At 40.8% G+C, this 23,660-nt stretch overlaps 1 protein-coding gene across 1 annotated transcript in view; it reads right to left on the bottom strand.

The window, feature by feature from the left end:
- The window catches only part of KCNH8 (potassium voltage-gated channel subfamily H member 8), a 638,835-nt gene that overhangs the window by 389,694 nt on the left and 225,481 nt on the right, over positions 1-23,660 (bottom strand). The window contains exon 2 of the mRNA XM_044294135.1: positions 5,952-6,185. Coding sequence (XP_044150070.1) covers positions 5,952-6,185 — 234 coding nt within the window. The remainder of the gene's footprint in view (positions 1-5,951; positions 6,186-23,660) is intronic.

Raw genomic sequence — 23,660 nt, 5'->3', positions numbered from 1 at the left:
GTTGTCGGAATAACATTTTTACTGCCTTGCCGGACCAGAGGTGACCCCAAGTGTATGCGGCCGCCACGATAGGGTAAATCTCAAACAGAGCTGAAGTTTCTCTAAACCCCGGCAAGGCATCCGTCTCTGCTGGCCAGTGACCCCTAAACCAGTGATTGCCAAATATGGCTGCAAAACCCGTGTTGGCTGCAGCATCAGTGTAGATGCAGGGAGAGGAATCGGAGAGAGGGGGAATGAACATGGAGATGCCGTCCCATTGGGTCAAAAACTTCCCCCACATGGCGTGTTGGTCCAACACGATAGGGCAGGCGTCTGGAACCCCGTGAAGTAGACAGAGGAGCCTGGACACAAAGGATCTACCCTGCGGAACGATGCGCATCGCGAAATTCAGGGACCCCAATAAGGACTGAAGTTCTTTCCTGGTGCAAACATCCTTCTGCAGGAACATATCTATATCCCCTCTTAGGCGGACCAGTTTCTCAGGGGGAAGGCTGGCGCGGAAGGTACCAGAGTCCAGCTCTATCCCCAAGAAAGTGAGTTTAGTGGTGGGGCCAATGGTTTTAGCGGGGGACAAGGGTACCCCGAGGGTGGCGAAGAGAGCAGAGGTGCTGAGGATATCTGTGGGTGTGCGTGTGCTTGGTTCTATGATGAGGAAGTCATCCAAGTAGTGAATGACGGCGTGACATCTAATAATGTTCAGGAGCAACCAGCAAAGAGTTTCGGCGAAAATATCAAACAGTTTTGGGCTGCTTCTGGACCCGAAGGTGAGACGCGTTGAAAAGTAGTATCTGTTTCGCCATTTAACACCGTGCAAGTGCCAAAGTGATGGGTGCATGGGCAGTAATTTAAATGCGTTGGTAATGTCTGTTTTACTAAGCCAAGCGTTGCTACCAGATGAAATTATGGTTTGTATTTCGTCGTCTATTTTTGCGTATTGTAGTGAGAATTCATCTGCGGGAATGAGTGCGTTGATGCTAGGGACAAAAGAGGAGTGCGGTGCTGATAAATCAATAATCATACGCTTTTTATTCGAATATTTGTGTACAGCTATGCCAATAGGGTTAGTGCGCCAGGAGGAAAATGGTGAGGCGGTGAAGGGGCCGATCATGAAACCTTGAGTTACTTCTGTGGAGAGGAGAACGTCCGTGGCCTCCGGGTCTAGGCAGGCTGATAGGAGATTGGGGCATTCCAGTATCCCTGGGGGAATGGCCACGAGACCCGTGAGAAAGCCCTGGGTAAAACCTGTTATCAAATACTCCACCAGATGTTTACTCGGATGACTTTTTAAATAAAAAGCCAGGTTGTCGATATTAATGTCGGTTAGTCATTTGTTGGGGGACAACCTGGCCGGGCACATGGTCTTTGTGTGTGCCCTGAAACAGATAGAGCAGATGTGCAACAATCTACAAGCGCTGAAGCTGCAGGAACCTGCGTTGAAGTTGTTGCACACCTGCGCCTTCCCTAAAAAAGAGATGGGCCTCCCTAGTTTATCCCGCTGTCCGCCTTCCTGTTTGAGGTGAGGAGTGGAAGAGGATTGAGGGGTGGTGGTAGATGGGTCGGCCATGGAAGGGCACAAATCGGCCAGGTGGGTAGAGGAATTGCAAATGGCGCAGGACGGGGGCCTCAGACCAGCGAAATGGCGACAGAAGAGTTCTGTGTCCATTTGACACCAGTTGATTCTGACATTGAACTGTTTCAAATGTGTCGCCGCTTTCGCTGATATCGATTTATGATAATCATAAAAAGATGAGCCCCCGTACTTGACGCCCAAATCCACAACTTTATGGAGATAGAGGTCCAGTTCCTCTCTCCTGTGGGGATACACGGAGCAGATGACATCACGGTATATTCCGAAGGCCAACACGAAATTAGGAATTGACAATTTCTTGTTGAGCCTTGGGTCTCTGGTTTTAAGGACCACCGAGATATCGCCAAAATTGTAAGCCCTGTTCTCCAGTACGTCCTGGGAGGCGATGAGTAAAGACACCAGACACACGTCCTTCCCATCAAGGATTTCCTTCCTAATGGAGTCTGGGACAGAGTGAGCTGGTGACACGAAAGGTGACGTGACAGGAGCAGGGGCTGGAGGGGGAAGCGCGGGGGCGGGTGCTGGTGCCGTGGGTACTGCCGGGACAAGGGCTGAAGGATCAGGAAGGTTACCTGGGGAGGCTATAGCATTTCCACCTTGCTTAACCTGCTGTTTAAGGTCTGTAGGTTGGCCAGGATTGCCGCGAGGGTGTCCTAGGTGGCAATGCCGGCACCGGAAGGTTGCCATTGAGAGCTACTGCCTGGCCTAGGCTCAGGGGCTTGGTTAGTTAATAGTCTGTATAATTCCGCCTTTCTAGCCGTAGCAGGAAAGGGGATGCCCCTGAGTCTAAGTTTGGCTGTGATTTTGGGTATGGTCCATGCTCTCAAAGACGTAGGGGTAGAAGGGGCGAGAGATACTCCAGGGGAAACTGGTCTGACAGGAGTGGATATCATATCCTCATCAGGTACCTCATTCATGGGAGACGCGTCTTGCGACATTCTAGAAAATGAATTAATGAGTTGGATTTAGTAGGGCTGTCTGAGAAAAATAAAATAAATTCAAGGGGTTGGGGGGGGGGGGGTTGCTCCTGTGAACTGGACTGTAAGGCTAATGCCGAAGCGAAAAACTTAACTTAGACTAGTGACGGATGAGACCCTGCTAATGCCAAGTGGCGGTGAGAGGCTCTATCTATGGTTTGGGCGAGGTGAACTACGTTGCCACAGATGTGGTGGCGGGATGTTGGCCTCTCGATGACGGTTAAAAGGTTCAAAAACGTGTGGCCGTGAGAGGTGAGGCCCTGGCTATGGCCCTATAGAAGAGCGAATGAGGCGTCTAACTATGATTTGGGCGTTGGGCCGTACCTCCGTGTTGAGGTGGGAGATGGTTGGTAAATGCCTCGGTGAGCTAGGTCTGACGTCCAGACCCTGTGAGCCAGTTCATGTACCATCTATGGGATAATTGGCGAATTATTATGAGATGGTAGAATACTAACCTTGATGGTGATTATACCCAGGGATTTGATCTTTGGGTATATGGAAGACAGGCCCAGCGGTAGTTGATATCGCCGACGAAGCCTAGGGGGTTTGAGACAGATGTAAATCTGTGAGCGTGGCGTGTGAGCGCCTGGAGAACTACTGGGGGCATGAATGAGAGGTATGCGAGCGTGGTAAATGACAATGGGGGCTGACTGCGGCTTTGAATATAACGGAAACAAAACTATGCCTGGATAAAAGGAACGAGAACCAGGTTCTTGCGTTTTAACTTATGGAGAAGTTCAGTTTGTTAGACGTTTTTTATGAGGAAGAGACCTGGGGGTTTAAGACAGATGTAAATCTGAGCGAGCGTGATGTATGGGCGTACTATGTGAGGAAGTGAAGCGTTGGATAAAAAGGAATTATACCTGGATTATGAACGAGAATCAGGGTTTTGACACGTGAGGAAACCGAACCGGACGGTGCTATTTCGGAAAGAGAACCCCTTTATTTTTTTTTATTATTTTTTTTCTTCACACAGTATGATCTGTAGAGAAAAGAAAGCTTATTTATGCAGGGCTGAGTGTAATTATGTACGTAAGGCATGGAAACTATTGTGCGAATGATTTTGCGTGGTGACTTCCAGGTAAGCGTGCAACTGGCTACTGCTTTGGTGCCAGGTAAATGCATGATGTGGAAAGACAGGGAAGAGAAGAAAAGAAAAAAAAAAAAGGAGAAGAAAAAAAAAAAAAAAAAAAAGAAAAGAGCATCTGAGAGCCACTAGGTGGCGCTGGCAGGCCAAACAGGATGCAATTTGAATACAAGCCCGGAGTGAATGAAAGTTTAGAGGACGGTAGGTCTGTGATGCAGAACTGGCCTTCCCACGTGCTGCGGCCTAAGGAATAGTGTTATAACCCTCCCCACCCCAGACGTGCACTGACCAGCCCAGATGCCGACGGGGGGGGGGGGGGTGGACTGCGGGTGGTCCCCTGTATATTACCGGCATGTGCGCTCCGGTCCCTGATGAGACCGCCGTGCGGTGTGGTGGGGACCGGAGTAGCACAACTTACGATTAGGCTGGAGCCAGACCGGACCGCCTAACACGCTGTGCCGCCCCAAACGTCGGACGCCCGAACCGGAAGTGACGCGGACCCGCAGATGCGCAAACCGGAAGTGCTTGGACACTTGGACTAGACGGCAGAGGTGAGTAGGGGCTGGGCGTTTAAGTAGGGGACTAACTCCTCCCACAAATACAGGCCTAATGGCCTTATTACATATATATATATATATATATATAAGTTAACTGTCTAATGTAATACAACAAAGCACAGAGCACAGCAATTACACTGCTGTCTCTTTCATAACTGCAATAAACTTTAGAAAATAGCTGCTGGGGAGGTTCTTATATAGTAAGGGGTAGGCAACTTTTCTATTAGTTGCTAGCGATGTTGCTTAGCTGTGACAAAGCCTTCTCATTGGCCCACAAGCAAGAAGAAGGGAGGGATGATCACCTGATGTGTTCTGTGTTAAAAGACAAACAAAAAACCCTGAATATTTGTCATTACAAATATTTAGCACTATATTCTAAATATTTGCAAATTCTCGAAGTGCCGATATTCGCTATAAAAATTTGCTTTTCGAATATTCACGCTCAACACTAGTCATTAATTCTTGCTTGTCTCCCACCCTTAACCGGAACAGGATATATGTTAATGGACAAAAAGTACTAGTGTTCAAACATTTTTTTATTGCCTAAAGCATTTACAGGTGGAAACTCTGGAGGCAAAAATAGTGACTGAAATTATAACTTTAATAACATTAATATCCATAAGGAGGAATTCTGACACAGATCATGTTCTCCCAACTTACTTCTCTCAGGTTAGGCTACAAAAAATTAGGGACAACAGAATAGAGAATGATGGTAGGATCAGACTACACAGGGTTTGTTTGTAGTCTATTACCATGGATATATATGCCTTTGCATAGGAGCTGTAGACACAGTAGGTTGCTGTAGGACATTTTTTAATACAGACTATTTGCAGAGCTACTTAACTTTTTTAAGAATACTGTAATTATTGGAGCATAGACAGACATATCCTTAAAGGACCGCTAGGGTAGACTGAGTAATGGAAACTTCAGAGCCAGCTGCATCATGTTTTTTCCTTAATTCTCATAGCAATCAACGGGAGCTGCGCGCACAGCATAGCACAGCTATCTACATTGCTTCCGTAATTCTTGAGTTACCAGAACCATCATAGCTTGCTGAGCTACACTATTTGCATTGCTCCCATTCACTGCCATGAGAGTTATGGAGCCAGCGCAGAGGTTTCCATACCCCTGACCACTCCCAGCAAGATCTCACCCGGGTTATTTCTATCTTGGCCACAGAAAGTCAAGATGGGACAGTCTGCTTAATAAGGCTTTCAATTGAATTGATAAAATATTACCAGTATTATTGCTATTCTATTTGATTCATAAGAACATTTTGAATACTAAAGAAATAATTCAAGATTTATATATGTAATTTACTGACCTACACATCCCACTATTGTTAGTCATGAGATGGAAAATCAATGGCTCACTAATCATAGTATACCATATACCGTAACTGTCTTGCATAAACCAGTCAGTGAAATGTCATGGGTATAAATATTTGTACATCTGTTCATATCTTTATTCAATGATCACAAAAGCATTGCTCTATAAATGTTCCAAGCTCAATTTCAAATGAATAGATGTTTATAGCTAGGCTGCTTATTAAATCCTATAAATTACCACTGACCTTTAAGGTACTTGTACTATTTTGGTTACTAAAATGAAATTATGATTGAAAACATGAAAAGCATAAAGGCATAAAGGGAACTGTATAGTTCTTCAGTGAAATTACGTATAATCCTCACAAACATCCAAAACACTTAACTGATAACACAGAAGAAAACAAAATCACTTACCATTCTTTTTGTAAAACATGATTTCCCCCTTGAATTCACTCTTTTCCTCTAATGACATTTCAATTTCAAGTGTTGTCTGTTCATTTGTTTCAGCACCATACAAAAATTTACAGCTGCAACTCTTCTGCATGACCTCAGTTCGTGCAAATCCAGCAAGTTCACAAAAGCCATCTGAACAGTAAACTATAGGGAATCCTTTGGCCACCTGAGCATTTGCAAGAATGAAGTTGCTGTCTGAAAACAAATGCAAATAAATAAGTTTAGTATATTAACAGCAACTATAGGAAGCTGTAGTATGACTCAGTATTTTATACCGGCAGCATAAGCCCTTTCATCATGGTGCTTGATTTACCTGGACAGCATTATTAGAGCTCATGCACATTATCATTATACATGTATGCAGGGACATAGATATAAGTGGTGCAGAATAAACAGTTGTCACTGGTGCCTCATACATAGTAGTAAGGGGGCCAATTACAGATTGGAAGATTCATAGACTACTATGTTATAGATTTCTATTGTACAGTTCAATACGGGGGGTTTCAGTCTGGATACAAACATGGGACTAATTCGATATAGCCAGAATGCAATTCATTTGGACAGTTTTTCCCCATCAAACTGTATTCAATACCTCATAATAACGGTGCATTCAGATGACCGTAGTGTTTTGTGGATCCGCAAATTGCGCTTTGCACAATTTGTGGATTGCACATGGCCGCAACCGTAATAGAAAATGCCTATTCTTGTCCGCTTGATTGCGGACAAGAATAGGACATTCTCTATCTTTTCTATGGAGCCACGGAATGGAACCACGGATGTACACAGCACACGGTGTGCTGTCCATATCTTTTGCGGCCCCATAGAAATCAATGGGTCCGCAGCCGTTCTAAATGAGCCCTAAGAAAATGAAAACAGATTTTAAGAAATCTTTGCATAGTTATTGAATGGAAAAACTAAACTTTTGCATGGACATAAGTATTCAATTCCAGGCCCTTTGTTATGAAATTGGTAGTTTAGATTTCTTGGTCATCTTTGAGATGGTTCTACACCTTGATTGGAGTTCACCTGTGGTAAATTCACTTGATTGGACATGATTGGAAAGACACACCCCTGTTTGTATAAGGTCTTGCAGAAAATGCATATCAGATCAAAATCCAAGCCATAAGGAAGAAAGAACTTCCTGTAGAGATCAGAGACAGGATTGTGTGGAGGCACAGATTTGGAGAATGGTACAAAAAATGTGTTGCACTGAGAATTCCCAAGAGTACAGTGGCCTCCATAATTCTTAAATTGGATAGGTGGCATAGAATTCAGTTCAGATGCACAGAATGAGGTATAAATCAGGTCACCTGGTTATGACAGCCCAGCAAACGTCTCTGGGCTATCATAAATCTGCCCTATAGAGTTCTGAATCCTCTATGTATACAAGCAGCTTAGGAGCTGTCTGCAGTTTCCTGGTTGGGATCTTATACTGTGCCCATGACTAGGGGGTGAGTGAATTGAGCTTCAGATTCAAGATCCAAAGTCGATTCGTTCCGAAACTCTGTTTTAATGCTGTATGGAGACCTGTCTCCGTATAGCATTAAAATGTATGAGCTCCAGCGACTTCGCATTCCTGTTTTAAAATGTTTTTAAAGTCATAGAATCAAAGCCCAATGTTATTCACCAAAGTCTCATGTGATTTAAATTTTACCTTGCCGAAGCACATATTTCAATGCTGTGCGGAGACTGTATTAAACCGACTTTGGATCTTGGATCCGAAGCTCAATTTGCTCACCCCTACCTATGACCCATGCTGGCCAGGGCACGTCATGATGTCATGTAATCCTTCATCTTTCCTCCACTTTTGTGCTGTCTTCTGATGGTTGATACCATTTTGAATGATTCATCTGAAACCCCAAAGTTTTGGGAAATTCAAGATGAAATTGACCTATTTCTAGTCAATATTGTATAATTATACAGGCATATAATATATCATATAATTACTTATTCATATACATTGCACTATATATTGTGCTAAGATTATGTGAAGACTGAAGATTGAATTAAAAATATGAATATGGAAGAACATTAAGGATAGGACAATATTTTGACATCTACAGTAATTTTGTGACCAGGGTAGGCGTGATAACTTGGCAACAGTTTTTTCCAGATAATTAAACTGATAGTGAGATTACCGCTACTTTCGCTCAAGTGGAAATTGCTGCTTCTAGTGATCTGCATTGCTTGAAATTAATGTGGCAGTTTACAGCCAGGGGGATACTTTTCCTCTTTTAACCTCAATTGCAGAATATATTTTTTAAAGGCAAAGTATATAATAGTTTGTATGATGTTGCAAATATTAAATATTTCTGTAGTACACATTTAGATGCTATAGAAATAAAAAAAAATATTCTTTGCAAAAAAAATTGCAGGTCATTACCAAAAATACAAGCACATGATGAAAATGAAAGACAGGGAATGATGTGATTGGTAACACAAAGTGGCAATACAAACATCAGAAAAAAAAGAAACAAAGAAAATCTTTGGTTGTTGAATCATTATTTGCATAAGTTTTCTATTGGCAGAAATGGCATCAGCGTCAACAGACTCTCTGGATTTTTAATCATAGACCTCCATAAGAGATTACAGATGGTTTTCTGGTCCTATTGCTATAAATTAAAAAAAAATTAGTTTTCTTTATAATTTGGCTGTATTTTCTGAATTGTGGCTCAACTCAGTTTGACATCACTATGGTTTACTTGGGAATGCAGACAAACCTTAAAGGGACTCTGTCAGCAGTTTTCACCCTGCAAAACTGCTGACATCATTAGTTCCAAAAAATAATAATCCATGTTTTAGTGCTGTTCTCGCTAGACAGTCACTGCTGTTTTGGTACAAAATTAACTCTTAGCCATTCAACTAATCATATGGTCCAGCTGGTTGGCAATCAGGAGGTTTGGCCAGAGGACCAAGGGCAGCTTTGATAGCCAATCAGAAACTTCTGAGCTGTTTATATTTTACTTGTATTTATATATGGACAGGTATTACCCTACAATTAGGTGCAATTCTAGACTGTGATATTGATTTCCCCTAGATTATCCCATTCTCGACTGCATTGATTATGACTAGAGATGAACGAAGTTTGGAAATATTTGATTCGGCTAATCCGCTGAACTTTGAAAAGAAATAAAATTTGTCACAAATTAATTTGTAACAAATTGCGATAAATCAGGTTTATCGAGGCCACTCTGCCTAATCATATTCAACCCACAGAGTAGCCCAATCTCAGTGTGGCTTGGAACTTAAGCTGCAGGGAGATTGCAAGGTGAGTTTATTGCCATGTGCATTGCAGTTCTAGTGCACCCACATTCATAGTTAATCCATTCTATAGGTACTGTGCCGTCAGTATTGCAGGTGTAATTTATCGCCATCTAGATCACTGTGTAGTGCACCAAGATTCATAGCTAATACTTTCTATTAAAAAGAATAGCCAAAAACCCATGAGTGCAGAAATGGCTCCTTAATGCAACAAAATAAAAAAATGGAGGCAGCACCAATAAAGTAGTGGAAAACATGTTCTTTTAATGCATAATGTGGCAGTCCAAACACATACTTTTTAATCCCTTCGGGTATTGTAGTATCACAGGTCAATGTTAGCATCAGGTCCAATTTATTGCCATGGACTTAACTGTGTAGTGCGCCAAGATTCAAATAGTGGCTCCATGACAGTGGGGAGGGTGGCAGCAGTAGTGTCAGTAACAGTGACAATAGTGGCCCCATGAAAGAGTGGGGAGAATAGCAGCAGTCACAGTACCAGTGGCAGTTGTGGCCCCATGACAGAGTGTGAAAGATGGCAGCAACAGCCTCCTGCCACAATTAACATCCAGTACTGGCTGGGCAGGAAAGCATGACCATGGCAAACTGGGCCAGTTGCGGCTACAATTCAAAGTTGCATGCCTAGTAGCTTAAGGGATCTTGGATCATGGGTGACAGGGTATACAGTAGTCCAAGTATGTCACCACCTGCTGGTTGAGCTTCTGATGCATGTCCTGCTGTTGCTGGGTGGTTTCTTCAGGCGGCTGAATAAACCGCTCATCACAGACTCCAGACTGAAAATGCTGCATACTGAGCTGGTGCTACTACTGCCCCCTCCCACCAGTCATGGCAGTGGAGTGTGAGTGCAGAGGGTTCTTCCAGTCAGACCTCAATGAGGACGGGCGATGGCGCTCATAGTCAGCGACCGACTGACTACAGAGCATGTCGCTAGAGTAGTCCATTTTTGCATCCCTCTTAGAAGGTCTAAAAAATGCCCTTATTTTTGACCAGCAGTGAGGGTTTAACAATGTGGATAGCCAGTGGTCATCCCTCTGCTGAATCCTGTGGCTGTCAATAAGCATACAAGAAAGCATCCATCTGGCCATTTTCACAAGGGACTTTGAGAACCTTGGTTCCTCTATCTCCACTGCATACTGCCATGGTCTGTCTTGGTCATCTTTGTTGCCGCTCTACAGGTCGTCATGTTCCTCCTGCTCCTCATGCCCCTTTCCTGTCACTTGGGCAGACAAACCACATAGTTGTGCATAAAATTCCTGGGCATTTATGTCCTCCTCCACCAGTTCATCCTCCTCAGGGCTCAGGTGGCTATGAAATGGAGGTGCCATGTCTCCTGTCCCCTCACCAATCAGATTTGTCAGCATCCCCTTCAGGACGTGAAGGAGTGGAATTACATATTTATCCTGGTGTTCTGCCGACTGACAAATAAATTGGCCTCCTCTCAGGGCCTGAGCAAACGGCGCGTATCATGCATGACCTGCCACTGGCTAACGTGGAAGTTACACTGGGGAGTAGACCTGTCCATCTGCAGCATTAAGAAATCATTGACTGCCTTCCTCTGCTCATACAATCGGTCTCACATATGAAGCTTGGAGTTCCAATGGGTGGAAATGTCGCATATCAGGCGATGTTGGGAAGATCATTTTGCATTTGTAGTTTAAGGAAGGTGTGTTTTGCATTAGAGTGGCTAAAGTGCATGTACAGTTCCCTAGACATTTTTGATAGCTTTTGAATTTCAGTGGAAGACTTGAGGAACTGGATCACAACAAGATTGAAGATGTGCGCCATGAAGGGTGCATGAGTCAGCCCTCCCTGATGCAGTGCAGACAAAATGTTCTTCCTGCTATCATTAACCATGGTTCCTATCTTCAGTTGGCGAGGAGACAGCAAGTGTTAAATTTCTTTATTGATGACGCCGTGCAGTTCCTCCCCAGTGTAGCTGTGTCCAGAAAGGCTGACCACATGCACAACTGCATGACAATGCCTAGTTTTGCATAAGTGATCCCCTGGAGGGCCACTTTGAACTGTGCCTAGAGGGGAGGGTGAGGACAAGGTGGAGGATGAGGAGGCAGAGGAGGACATTTGCACAGAAATCTCAGCATTACAACACGGAGACGGAATTGCCATCACCTTGCCAAGTTTCTGGTGTGCCTGTTCCAGAACAACATTTATCCCTTGGGCTGTGAAATACATATATTATCCTTGACTATAGTTATAACTCCATATGTCAGCGCTAGCATGAACTCTACCAAACACAGAAAGGCCCAGGGACTGGCTAGAAAGCTGAACATGAAGAGGAACTTCATCTTTCAGCATGACAACGACCCAAAGCATACATCCAAATCAACAAAGGAATGGCTTCACCAGAAGAAGATTAAAGTTTTGGAATTGCCCAGCCAGAGCCCAGACCCGAATCCGATTGACAATCTGTGGGGTGATCTGAAGAGGGCTGTGCACAGGAGATGCCCTCGAAATCTGACAGATTTGGAGTGTTTTTGCAAAGAAGAGTGGGCAAATCTTGCCAAGTCAAAATGTGCCATGCTGATAGACTCATACCCAAAAAGACTGAGTGCTGTAATAAAAGCAAAAGGTGCTTCAACAAAGTATTAGTTTAAGGGTGTGCACACTATTCAAGCATATTATTTTTATATTTTTTCTTCCCTCTACCTAAAAGATTTCAGTTGGGTTTTCAATTGAGTTGTACAGTTTATAGGTCACATTAAAGGTGGAAAAAGTTCTGAAATGATTTATCTTTGTCTCATTTTTTTATATCACAGAAACATGACATTTTAACAGGGGTGTGTAGACTTTTTATATCCGCTGTACATGTACAGGGCTGGTACAGCTTTTTTTGGAAAAGTAATGTCAGCTTGAGAATCTCTACCTTGGGTGGGCACAAGCCATTAGTTCTCTAAAATGTGCATATTCAACTACATGGAAAAATAGGGACTGTAGTACCAGTACCTTGGCTTCTACGCCGTTGGATGAGTGCACACATACTGTTGTCTTTTTGCAATTGCCTCAGTGATTGATTATGGTCGAAACAAGTAAAGAGTAGTAGGAGGAGGTGCATCAGGAGAAATATATGACATTAAGTTGATGAAAAGGAATGACATCTTCCTTCTTAAGATGTTGTTGAGCCATGACTGCTGGAGAGGGGATGTGGACTGGTGGGAGATGGAGCGGTTGCTGCATCAGGTTGTAATACTAAACGAGTGGCACGGTTTTCCCACACCACTTTATGGTGACACTCCATGTGTTGATGCAGGGCCATCTGCACTGGCTTGTAACTGCTTACTGTCCTCACAAAGCTCACCCTCGCTGAAAAGCGGAGTAGAGCCATCAGCCATCATTACTTGGCTTGCAGAAGGAGCAGCAAGAGCAAAAGCAAGAAGATGGTTCAGTATAGGTGAGGGCATAGAGGCAGTTTCTGGGCCATGCCAACTAAGTATAGTGTCAGAGGAACTCACTGTTTCCTGGCTGTGTGTATCTGTTGTCCCTTGAGATGATGTAGAACAGTGAGTCAATCATTCCAATAAAGAAGGATTGTTGATCAAAACATGACTGCTGGATGATCGCTGGCCTGTTGCTATGGCTGCTACCAACCCTCCTCCTTCTTGTGCCAGCTGCAGCAACATTGTTGCAGCTGCCTATTTCTTTGGAGGGGTCAGGCAACTGTCTGTTGTCTATAGTGTACAGTAACTGTATCAGTAATGTAACGGATTAACTAAAAATGTGACAGCAGTTGAGCAAGATAAACACAGCAATATGTTAGACTGCCTTGTAATACTGAGTCACAGTAATTCTATGTATATACTAACAGATTAACATACAATGTCCCTCCTGTCTCCCTATGCTTTCCCTACAGTCTCAAAAAACTCTGCCTACAATCTTCCTGCACTCCCCTTACACTCTCCCTATCCAATATTCTTCTACTGTATTAATAGCGTTATTGAACACTGTTCCTAGCGTATAAGCGCTTGTTACTTTTTTCCCTAAGCTCAACTCACAGTGAAATGGTGGAGACCACATGGGATGAGGCTCTTATAGGGCTGTGACATCATAGTGGATGGCTGTCTGCGGATTGGCTGGCTGTAGGGATGAGTGAATCGACTTCGGATGAAATCCAAAGTCGATTTGCATAATACTTTGTTTGAATACTGTACAGAGCGAGCACTCCGTACAGTATTAGAATGTATTGGCTCCTATGAGCCGAAGTTATTACTTTGTAAAGTCTCGCGAGACTTTGCATAATAACTTCATAAATCAATTTCTACTGTAAAAAAAAACATTTCACGAACTCGGGTTCAGTTCCAAGTGATACCTTGGAACTGAACCCGAGTTCGCGAAATGTTTTTTTACAGTAGAAATTGATTTATGAAGTTATTATAAGTACGGGAGATGTTTTTTTACAGTAGAAATTGATTTATAAAGTTATTATGTCTCGCGAGACTTCGCAAAGTAATAACTTTCGGCTCATAGGAGCCGATACATTCTAATACTGTACAGAGTGCTTGCTCCATACAGTATTTAAACAAAGTATTATGCAAATCCACTTTGGATGTTTCTTTTGAAGTCGATTCCCACATCCCTAGCTGGCTTCATGGCATTATGGTTCATTTTGCATTCCCAGGCCTCTTACTTTCACTTTGTAACATGTGCAGCAGCTATTTTAGAAAAACAAACAAACAATGACGAGTGAGGAAGTTTGTATTTGTGGCAAATCGAGTTTTTCCTAAACTTTGGATTGAATTCCACTTTGGATGCTTCAATTCGCTCAACACTAGTTATGATCCCAAGCAGCTTGACCTTTCTTTTGTCAATCATTTTGTCAACAGTAGTGCCTCCTGAATCTGAATTTGGATTCGGTTTGGCCTGACGTTCTCTCTATTTCCAGTCATTGGTCCAGAAGCTCAAAGTCCTGACGTTTAACATACATCACTGAGGGAGCTGCAGTGTTCACATTCTAATTAATTTCTTGTCGATCTAGGACCCTCCACCATGCACTTTTATAGAAGATTGATATAATTGACGCTGCTCAAGTATATGCAGCTGTGTCTCTCTTCTAATCTGTTCATTTTTTTCATAGACTCATGTACTTAGGTCTCCAACATTTGCCACTTTCCCAGGACTTGTAATGTTTGCTTGTTTCACTTTGCATAAGGAAGGAAGTTATTTCATAAAAACTTTTGATAGCAGGTTAAAAAAGTAAAATAAAAATGTCCAAAGGTGCATTAGAACACTGAGTATATCTAGTATAAGTTATTTAACGTTGAACTAGATTAAAAGCGACACCATTTTCAGGTTTGTTCCAGACATAATAATACTATGCATATTAATAGGTTTTAATGTTGCACCCAACCAAATTGTATTTAAAAGTTAAACAACATTATATCGAAACTAAATGCACTCTACAAATTAAAATAAATTCTTCCATTGTATCCCCATTAAATTTTTATAACATATTCATGGGCTTTAAGTCACTTTTGACCTTTTAAACAAAACCAACATAACCAACACTGTCTCATATTTTATTAACAGCTCATTCCTCACGGCAGAAGCTGTTCCATTGTTACATATTGAAAAGGAAGATAATATTGTGCATTTCTGTTTTTTTTGTCAAAGCAGTCCATTGATATTGCTTGAAGGGAATTTGAAGGTTATATTTCACTTGGTTTACTGGATTGTACAAAATGCCACAATTCAAGTTAGAAAACCAATATAGTTCATTGCTGGGAAATATACAGCAGATTATATACATTTGAAGACCATTTTGACTTAGAGATCCAAAAAGATGAGACTTGGGTTTTGTTTCAGACTGAAATGTAATAAATTACTGCAGCAACATTATTAACAAGTATTGCTATAAATATAATGCTACAAAATGATCTCAGTGACAACAAAAACACTAGCAAATGTGCCTACATAAAGGGAACCTGTCATATTGTACAGACAAATATAAAAAGTAGTGTTGATCCAATCGAACTTCGGATCTATGATCCAAAGTCAATTCATTCTAACACTTTGTTTAAATGTTGTCCCTAATGGTGACCATTAAAGGGGTTGTCCAGCTGTTAATATTGATGAGCATCATAAGGATAGGTCATCAATATTAGTGTTGGGTGCAGATACTTTATTATTTTCTTTTCATTTAAAAAACATGTAATCTTTCATCACATCAATGACATAGTATAAAGTGTTCCACTTTTCCATATTACTACAAAAAATAGATATTATTGATTTTCCTCCTGACACCCACCCCCCAGCCCTAGGGAAAAAAGGGAAAGGAGAGGAACGGGACAAAAAAAAAAAAATTCAACCTAATATGGCCATTTATTCCAAATCTCCTCTAGTCCCAGTGGATTTTTGGTGTAGCACCCGGAAAACCGTTGGATTTTAATAAGGTTAACAATTGCTTCCCGCCACTGTCCCACTGTGGGCGGATCTTCTTTTATCCAATTTCTACGTATAAGGAGTCTAGCTTGAAAGAATATTTTACCCAAAACCAGCCGTACTCCCTTCTTTAATTTCAAATGTTCAGTTGCTCCCAGTATACAGACTACTGGATCTTCAGACACCTGAACTTCCAAAAATACCAATACAATCTCTGCTATCTCCTTCCAATATCTGAAAAGTCTGGGACACCTCCAAAAACTGTGAATTAAATCTGCCTCCTTTTCCCTACATTTTGGGCAATTATCCGACGTTCTAACCCCAGACGTTCTAACGTTCAGATATTTGAATTGCGAATATCGCCACTTCGAGAATTTGTGAAGATTTTGAATATAGTGCTATATATTCGTATTCTCGAATATTCAAAAAAAAAAATCCCATCAGTAACCTCCCTTCTTGCTTGTGGGCCAATGAGAAGGCTGCAACATCCCTAGCAACCAATAGGAAAGTTACCTACCCCTTACTATATAACAACCTCCCCAGCAGCCATTTTTTGTAATTTTATGGAGTTCTGAGAGAGAGCAGTGTCATTGCTGTGCTCTGTGCTTTACTGTTTAATTACATTAGATAGTTAGTTAGTTAGCTTATACTTTGTATATAGAATACAGATAGTTAGTGGAAGATAGTCAGTGTAGGTTAGATCGTAATATAGTGGACAGGTTCTGCTGTCCATACATATATGCTACAGACATAGCGCTGTGATGTCACAAGTTCACAACAATACTTAGTGCACCAATCAGTAATATGTAGTCAGACCTGCTAAAATTAGAAGTTGCACGTATTGCGACAAAATATGAGCATTATTAATTGCTGATAAAAGAAAACAAAGAGAAAGTGCGCTGGAATATAACGATGGCTGGGTGCGGCCTGTATACTTGTCTATTCTGCACAAGGTACGGACAAGTCCTGTGGGATCCATGCCTGGTTCATTTGAATGAACGTGAGCTTGTCCACATTGGCTGTAGACCGGAGGCTGAGCCTGTCTGTGATCACCCCCCACCATGCTAAACACACGTTCGGACAATACACTGGCCGCAGGTCAGGCCAGCACCTCCAAGGTGTAAATGGCAAGCTCAGGCCATTTGCCCAATTTGGAGAACCAGAAGCACCGCCAAGCACCATTGACTATAATGGGACCTGGTGGAGATCCAGCCGGTTTCTGACATTAGTGGCAAGATTCGGCTGGACAAATACCGCTAAAAGCAGTGTTTTTTGTCCAACCAAATCCCTGCACCGATGCCGGAAACAGGTTTGATCCCCACTGGATCCCATTATTGACAATGGGCTCTGGCAGGGAAAGGTGGAATCCAGCTATGCCGGATACAATGAACTTCGGCAGGCTGGTCCTCTGCCTGTACATTTTAGCGCCAGTGTGAAGCTAGCCTAAGCAGATTAAGCTGGAAAGGACAGAGCTAAAGTAACAACACGTGAGGTCACCTAACGCAATTACAGATCTAACGGTCAGAAGGATGTGGTAATTTTTAACTCTAAAACTTCCAGAGCACACAGCTTAAAGGGAACAGTGGTATGGTCTGGGGTGTGCATTAATTTCAGTGCCTGGTCCTGGGTCCACATTAATTTAGCAGTCAGGTCTGGGGTCTGAATTAATTGAGGAGTCTGAGTTTTGAATTAATGTATGGGTCTAGTCTGCACTCTGAATTAATATAGGGGTGTAGTATGGGGTTTAAATAAATGTAGGGGTTAAGTTTAGGATTTTTAATTAATGTCTCAGCAGATAGCTGGTTCCTAATTTAGCTAATGGCTTTCTTGACCTGTCTATTTTAGTAAAAACTTGTATTACATACAAAGAGAGACAAGAAATCTATATGTGACCTTGGCTTAATAGACAACTGAGTACAACTGAGGGGAACAGCCAAGGACCTATGGCCTACTTAATTTGTTTCAGCTCTTAAAGTTGCTTTTTATGCATGGCAATGTTGTTTTCTCAGGAGAGATACAGTAAATTAACAAGCTGCTTCCTAATGAAATAGTGATGCCATTGATAATTCTTATAAGATCATTTCCGAATACTAAAGGCCATACAAAATAATCAGGCCCCACTGCTACTAAATGCCAGAGAGATAATTTATAGAGAATGAGATTTGAACTCTCAGTAGGAAAGTATTTGGGAAACATTGTGAAAGTAGAATCTATGCTAATAGATGAAAACAATATTAAAACTGGCTATTTATTAATTCAGCAATGGGCAGCAATTAAAATAGTTTACTTCTGGGTATCTGCTGTTTTTGGAACAAGTAAGTAAACTCATATATACTGTGTGTGTGTGTATATATATATATATATATATATATTTTTTTTTTTTGGGGATATACATTTATTAAGACCAGCATTTTACAAGCTGGTCTTAATTTCTTTCTGTTGACATCTGATGCAACATAATTATTAAAAGGTGCGTACCTCTTAATATTTGTGTTGCATCTGTGCAGGTCTATGCTCCAAAGCAGAGATCTACACCAGCAAGGGAGCTAATGTAGACCTCTGCTATAACATATGCCCGTTTCTTGGTGTAGATTATAGGGTACTGCCTACTCTGGCCCCTCACTGCTCACTACTTTGAAAACTGGCAAGCGGTGAGTAAAACCCCCAGAAAGGCACAAAATTGTGCGCAAACAGCAGCATGCACCACAGTTTTTTGGCACAAAATAATTAATATTATAATTATTTATATTATAGCCATACACATGTTTAGTATTTAAAAGCATAATTTTATATATTATGATAACTAAAAAGCTAAATGCACTTTAAAGCAACCTATATTATTTTTTTTTTATTGTTTAGATATTTCTCTATGACAGACAACATACTGTACGAACCCTATGTGTTCAAATCCTGCAGTGATGTGTTAAGGCTCCTTAACATATGGTCGATGATTGGGGACAAACATTTGTAGAAATGTTCTTTCAGCCAACCACTGGCCTATAAAAACCACACAGATCTTTTTTGAAGCTGCAAAAATCATTTGTTGGCAGCATATCTCCCCATGTAAATATGAGATGTGCTGTTGACAATATGCAAACTTTAAAGGGGACGAATGATCATGCTTAAAAGTGTTTTCCCTCTCTGCGTTTTGAATCAGGCATGTAAAGACCCTTTAAAACTGATCAACATAGCTGAGCTTGCTATGGCCTGGCATTGGGCTCTGTAAAAAGACCCTTACCTATTGTCTCTGTTCTTTCATCTTGGTAACCTGCTTAGAGCCAATAAGATGTCTCCTCCAATGATGTAACTTGAAAACCATTAGCAAAATTTGTAAAAGTGCCCCTACTTAGTATGTAACATTTTGGGGTACATATAGCTTATTAAATAATCATCAGCAGTAACTGTGATAAGAACCCCCTTTGTGTGAGTCTCTGAGGAACAATCTAGATTTGTCTATGCGTGGCCACCAAGTGGTTGTGATGTGAATTGCAGCATGTCAAGGCATTTGTATTTAATTTCTATGGTGAGAAATTGTAGTCCTTAACAATATTTGTGGAAAGGTAATGGTGGAAACATTTGTATGTTTGTTAAGACAGTATAAACTGGCTTCAGAATCAACCAACAGAAATCTGATTGCCACTTATTTTACATACATGCTGTAACTCTAGAACATATGACATGTACTGGTAAACCATGTGGTTGCATTGGAGATTTTTTTTTTTGCAGTTGTATCCATTATTTTAACAGGTGCAATGAACCTGGAGGAATCTCGCCAACACAGGCCCTATAAAAGCTGTAGGGAGTTGACCCAAGGATCATGGAAAGCAGATGGGAAGGGGGGGCTAAAAAAATCACTAGGTTACCCTGTACCTTGGTTAGATGTATAGGGCCACTAAAACCCCTCTTTCTGTGAGGCCCCCTCATTTCCATGAATGCCCATGGTTTAAGATAGACCTACAATTCTCTAGGTAAGTACCATATGAGAAAAACAGGTGTTGACCTTTCCGATTGTATGAGAAAATAAAGCAATAATAAAATAATAGGTGATGATATATGACACAGTGTTTGCTAATAACATGCTGTGTGTAACATTTGCTGTCAAAACAATATAAGGTATATGCCAGAAAAGAGACAGGTACTATTTTAAGACTGTACAGTAACTTCTGAAGTGTGACAAGGCTAAGAAGTTCCAAGTATTGTTTTGAAAGATGCCAAGGGTTTATATCAAGATAAGTGACTTTTGCCTGGCAGGAAAAATATGCTAATGATAATAAGGTGATTGTTTATATTGTTACTTAGCTAAAAGTATAAACCTTTTTTACTCCTAATTGTAAATAAGGACAGGAAAAGTATGACTAGTTTTATATCCGATGGAGACATGTGCAGTAAATTAGTTTGCGCATAAATGGGGGAGATGGCAGCCCTGCTAAAGAGAATTTACATACAGTATGTGTTTCATAAAATGCTTAAAGTCCCCATAAAATGTCAAGTTCCGAAGAATCTTTTCTTGGAACACTGTATTGTGTAGTTCCTCTGTTATTCTACCTGGAAATGGGAAGGAATGCATAAATTGAGAACTGGGTGCTACCATACCCTGTGTCAAATGAATGCTGAAAATCCTTATGTCGGTAAATTCATACAGGGACCAATAAACACTGACTACAGACATAATCCTCTGCACTATACATGAAGTGCAGCGTAGTATGCAAGAGTTAAAAGGATCACATGTTCAAGAATAATAAAAATGAATAATAAAAAAAAACACAAAATAGCTTCTTTAACAATAAAAAAAATAGCTGGGCCCCTGCTGTATCCGCCGGCAGGGCTATAAAAGCCAATGCTTGCAGATCAACCCCCTCTATGCTGCGGCCAGCGCTGACCGCGGAATAGTATTTGCGGTAGGTCTGAGAGCCCATAGGGTGAGCAGGGACCCGATGGGTGAAAAAGCAACCCGATGCCTTGCAGAAGCTGCCCAATGTCTTGCAAGGCATCAGGACCTGCCTTCTATGGAGGCCGAGGAGACCCAGCCCCAGGCTTGGTCTCCTAGGCAACCTGTTAGTGTATTACTCAGTGCAATACACTAACAGGCAATGCATTACAATACAGATATTGTAATGCATTGCAGAGGGGATCAGACCCCCAAAAGTTGAAGTCCCATAGTGGGACAGAAATAAAGTTTTAAAAATAAAAAATAAAAAGTGTTTTTAATAAAAAAAATTAGTAAAAAAAAGAAAAAACGCCCCTTTTCCCTGATTTTATAATAAAAAATAGAATAAAAGGAAAAACACACGTATTAGGTATTGCTGCATCTGTAACGAACGACTCTATAAATATATCACATGATCCATCCTGTCCGATAATAAAAATAAGTAAAAAAGCAATTTTTGTTACCTTACATCACAAAAAGTGCAAAACCAAGCGATCGAAAAGGCATATGCCCCCAAAAATAAAACAATCACCTGATCCTGCAAAACAACAAGCCCCTACATAAGACAATCACCCCCCCCCCCAAAAAAAAAAATATATAGCTCTCAGAATATGGAGACACCAAAACATATTTTTTTTGTTTCAAAAATGCTATTGTTGTGTTAAAGTGAAATAAAAAATAAAAAAAACATATCAGGTATCACCGAGTCCTTGACAACCAGCTTGTATGCACTCATACAATAATATAATGTCAGTTATGCAGCACAGTAAATGCTGTGAAAGTAAAAAAAAAACTGAATTGCTATTTTTGTTCATGCTGCTACCAAAAATTGGAATAAAAAGTAATCAAAAAGTCATTTTATTGTGCAAAAGTAACATAAAAACATAAATAAAAAAGTTAGACTTGCTAATTTTCACGCCCCCACCAAAGAATTAATAAAAGTTAATAAGTATCAATATGTATCCCAAAATGGCTCGCTCTGCCAATCACCTGCCATAGCCAGAGGCTGGCTGAGCTGGCCACGGGCTAGGAAGTGAAGAGCAGCGGGTATAAGACCAGCGTAGGTTGGTATAGTTATAGTTTTAGTTTTTTTTATATATGATTATATATATATATATATATATATATATATATATACACACAATATGCAGTAAGCTACATCATTCATAAATTATGTGAAAGATTATGCAGCAACTAATAAACATACAAAATACAGCACGTTTTGCTTTGTCCAAAAAGTGATATCTTTTACACCTTAATCTAATATAAAGCACTTTGAGAGGCTATTAGTGTTGCTGTGAGTCATAAAACACCAGTTAGAATTAAATTAAGACCATTCTAATTTGCTTTTAACCAGGAAGCAATGTTTCATGCCGCAAAAAGTTGATATTAATATCTATTACTTAATATGTATCTAAGAGGAAGCAAATGGAAAAAAAACAAACTCTAGTCTCACAATTATGCAGTTAAAATGATCTCACATGGTCTAGGAGAATGTGTCATCGGAAAATGACCTGTTGTGTAAATCAAGTTTTTACATTAAACAGCGAGCAGATTTCTAATATTAATATTTCTACAACATTACCTACTCCCTATTGACCTATGCACAGGTCAGAGAAGCTGATGTGTAGAAAAATCTCCTATAGACATCAATGAGGTCACCTCCGGTCTATGGCCCATAGTGACTGCTGTAACACATATCCCTAATTGCTGTCAACAACCGCGCAGGCAAGATGGTCACCCCATTATCATTTTCAGGGAGAGGGAGATTGAGCATCAGAATAGCATGCACAGGGAGATTGAAGCACTTTTGATTTTGGTAGAATTGATTCAGGTCAGAAAGGGGTGCCTGATTCAGTCAAATCGGACACCAATCCAATGTCTAGGAATTCGCTAATCACTAACGGGGACAAAAAACGGCTTTGAGGAAATCCATGTCTCAGTTTCATATCTGTTATTGTTGCTGCTTTTTCTATCACTAAATACATGTTTTATAAATACAAGTTTTATAACAGAGACATAATTACCTAATCTTATATAACTATTGGTTACTGAAATAAATTACATTGAAAATGTGAAATTGGTTCTTCTTTGGAAGTTACAGAGGGAAAAAAAGGAAAGAACATTTATCAAGCTATTTACAACATTATTGTGGCTTTAAAAAGTCACAAATTATGGTGTGTGCCACAATTTGGCTATTTTTAAGCTTCTTGATGAATTTTTAAATGTGGCAAGTAAAGAGGTGGGGATTTTCTATAACTTACACCAGAAACTGGCCTAAGTTACAGCTCAGGTTTACACCACCCCCTAGACTCCTCAATTAATTTAGACCCCAGACCTGACTTCATAGATTTAATTTTCTGGTGCACTGAGTGCAATAGATACTGCTAATTTATTGAGAGGCATCTGCCTCTTAATAAATTAGGTACATCCCATTCCAGCATTCGAGGGACCAAGAACGTATGCTATGGGCAGTTGGGAAGTGGTTAATGGAGACGACATCTAAATGGGAATAGAGGTTATGCAGCTTCAAGGACACTCTGCAGCTCATTCAGGAACTAGACGTTCATCTACAAACTGATGGAAATTTTCAACTCTGACATTTTCAAACTAACTAGTGACACAATTTTGAAAGCCTTCCATGCTCCTCTTTTGCTGTCCTTTAACCAGCTCTTTTTTTTTTTTATTAACAATTTTTATTGTTTTTATATTTTCATAGTTATAATAATAACAGCGAGCATTGATTAGTATACAATATCAAAAATTGTACGTATGTGGGAGTGACATTTCAAAATGCAAGAAATACATCGTGCTTTTTGCACCCACGAAAGAAGGCCTGAGAGGCCGCATGAGAGCATATGTCAAGTAAGAATAAACAGTAACATTAGGTTAACCAAACTTTGTGACAGGATGGTAAGGTAATAGCGTTGATAATAGTAATGACAATAACAGTAATGAGGGTTATATCGACATGGTGCAGGAACGAGCCAATGGTAATAAGACAAGGCATTGAGGCATTGTAGCGCGACATTGGAGTGAGACAGTGGCCCAGGAACTAGAGGGCAGAAGATATG

Source organism: Bufo gargarizans, chromosome 5 (genome assembly GCF_014858855.1).
Source record: "Bufo gargarizans isolate SCDJY-AF-19 chromosome 5, ASM1485885v1, whole genome shotgun sequence".
In the NCBI taxonomy this organism is placed as follows: domain Eukaryota; kingdom Metazoa; phylum Chordata; class Amphibia; order Anura; family Bufonidae; genus Bufo; species Bufo gargarizans.
Note: the sequence above shows the minus strand (reverse complement) of the source record. Positions and strands in the feature narration are given on the sequence as shown.